Below are 1,310 nucleotides of genomic sequence, written 5' to 3'. Positions count from 1 at the left end.
CGTGGCACTCAGTGCTCTGGGCTGGGGGACAAGGTGGGCATGGGGCACAGGGGGGATCCATGGGCTGGGAGGGCTTTTCCAACCTTTTCCAACTGATCCTGGGGTTTCACTCAGCAGGAGGAAAAGGCTTCTGGCACACAGGAAAGATAAAAGGTCATCCCCCAGATAAATCATTCTGTTGTCCCTTCTCACACACCCACCAGAGCCCCTTGGGCACAGGGGGGATCCATGGGCTGGGAGGGCTTTTCCCAACCCAAATAATTCTGCAATCCATTGATTAAAAGGTGACTCATTTACCAAAGCTCCATTCACTCCCTAAAAGGTGATTCCCTCACTAAAACCCTCCCTTTCTTTGCTCTTTGCACAAACCCCCCCTCAGACCCCGGAGCGGGTTTTGCCGCCACCGGAGAAGGGCTGTGGTGGCACTTTGGGGGACAGCACCACCAGAACCAACATCCAGGGGGATTGGGAACATTCCCTGTGGAGCAGAGGGAGCAGGATTTGGGTACTCACTGGAGAGGCGGCTGGAGAGCTCGGCGGTGAGCGAGGACATGCCGCCGGCCCTGCCCGGCGAGATCGGCGTGGCCGGGTGCACCGAGGGCGCGGCGATGGAGCCCAGGTACTGGTAGGACTGGTCGTAGGACCACGGCGGGGACGGCTGCACCTGCCTCGTGTCTGCAACCAAAAAGAGACCTATAGGCCGTTGGGAAGGGCAAAACTTGGCAAAACCCTAAAAAAACCTCCGCACGCCCCAAAGCGGAGCCCGAAGAGCACCCCGGTGATCCCGTCTCGGCACCATCACTCCCCACTCTGTCAGGACACCTGTGAGTGAAGGGCTTTCTAAAATATCACCTGTATTTTTTCTAATTTTTTTCTATTTTTTTCCTATTTTTTTCCAATTTTTTTCCTAATTTTTTTCCCTAATTTTTCATTAACGGCGGGAAAGGAAATAATTCGGGTTAGGATTTCCCAGGGGAAAAGTCACTAGCATTTGAGGCTGTGGACTTGCAGGCCCTTTTAGCCAAGAAAAAAGATGCCCTGCAAGGCAGCAAGGAGGCAAAACTGCTGGACTGCCTGCGAGTGTTTCTCTGCAAGGGTGTAAATAGAGAGAGAAAAACTTGCTGAAATTGTGTTTGTGTGTGAGAGAGAGACAGAGGTGGAGAGCGACACCAGTCCAGATAAATCAGTTTATCTCCAGAAGGCAGATCAAGGGGGTGAGTAGGACTGGGGGACATGAATCCCTCAGCTTATGGAAAATCCTGGGCTTTGTGAAAGGAACAAGTATTTTGTCCATCTGCTTTGCACACCCT

At 52.7% G+C, this 1,310-nt stretch overlaps 1 protein-coding gene across 1 annotated transcript in view; it reads right to left on the bottom strand.

Moving 5' to 3' along the window:
• Positions 1-1,310, bottom strand: part of RUNX1 (RUNX family transcription factor 1) — an 88,054-nt gene that overhangs the window by 8,181 nt on the left and 78,563 nt on the right. The window contains exon 4 of the mRNA XM_029964948.1: positions 514-675. Within this exon, the coding sequence (XP_029820808.1) occupies positions 514-675 (162 nt within the window). The remainder of the gene's footprint in view (positions 1-513; positions 676-1,310) is intronic.

Source organism: Manacus vitellinus, unplaced genomic scaffold, assembly GCF_001715985.3.
Source record: "Manacus vitellinus isolate BGI_N305 unplaced genomic scaffold, ASM171598v3 scaffold_86_pilon, whole genome shotgun sequence".
Lineage (NCBI taxonomy): Eukaryota > Metazoa > Chordata > Aves > Passeriformes > Pipridae > Manacus > Manacus vitellinus.
Note: the sequence above shows the minus strand (reverse complement) of the source record. Positions and strands in the feature narration are given on the sequence as shown.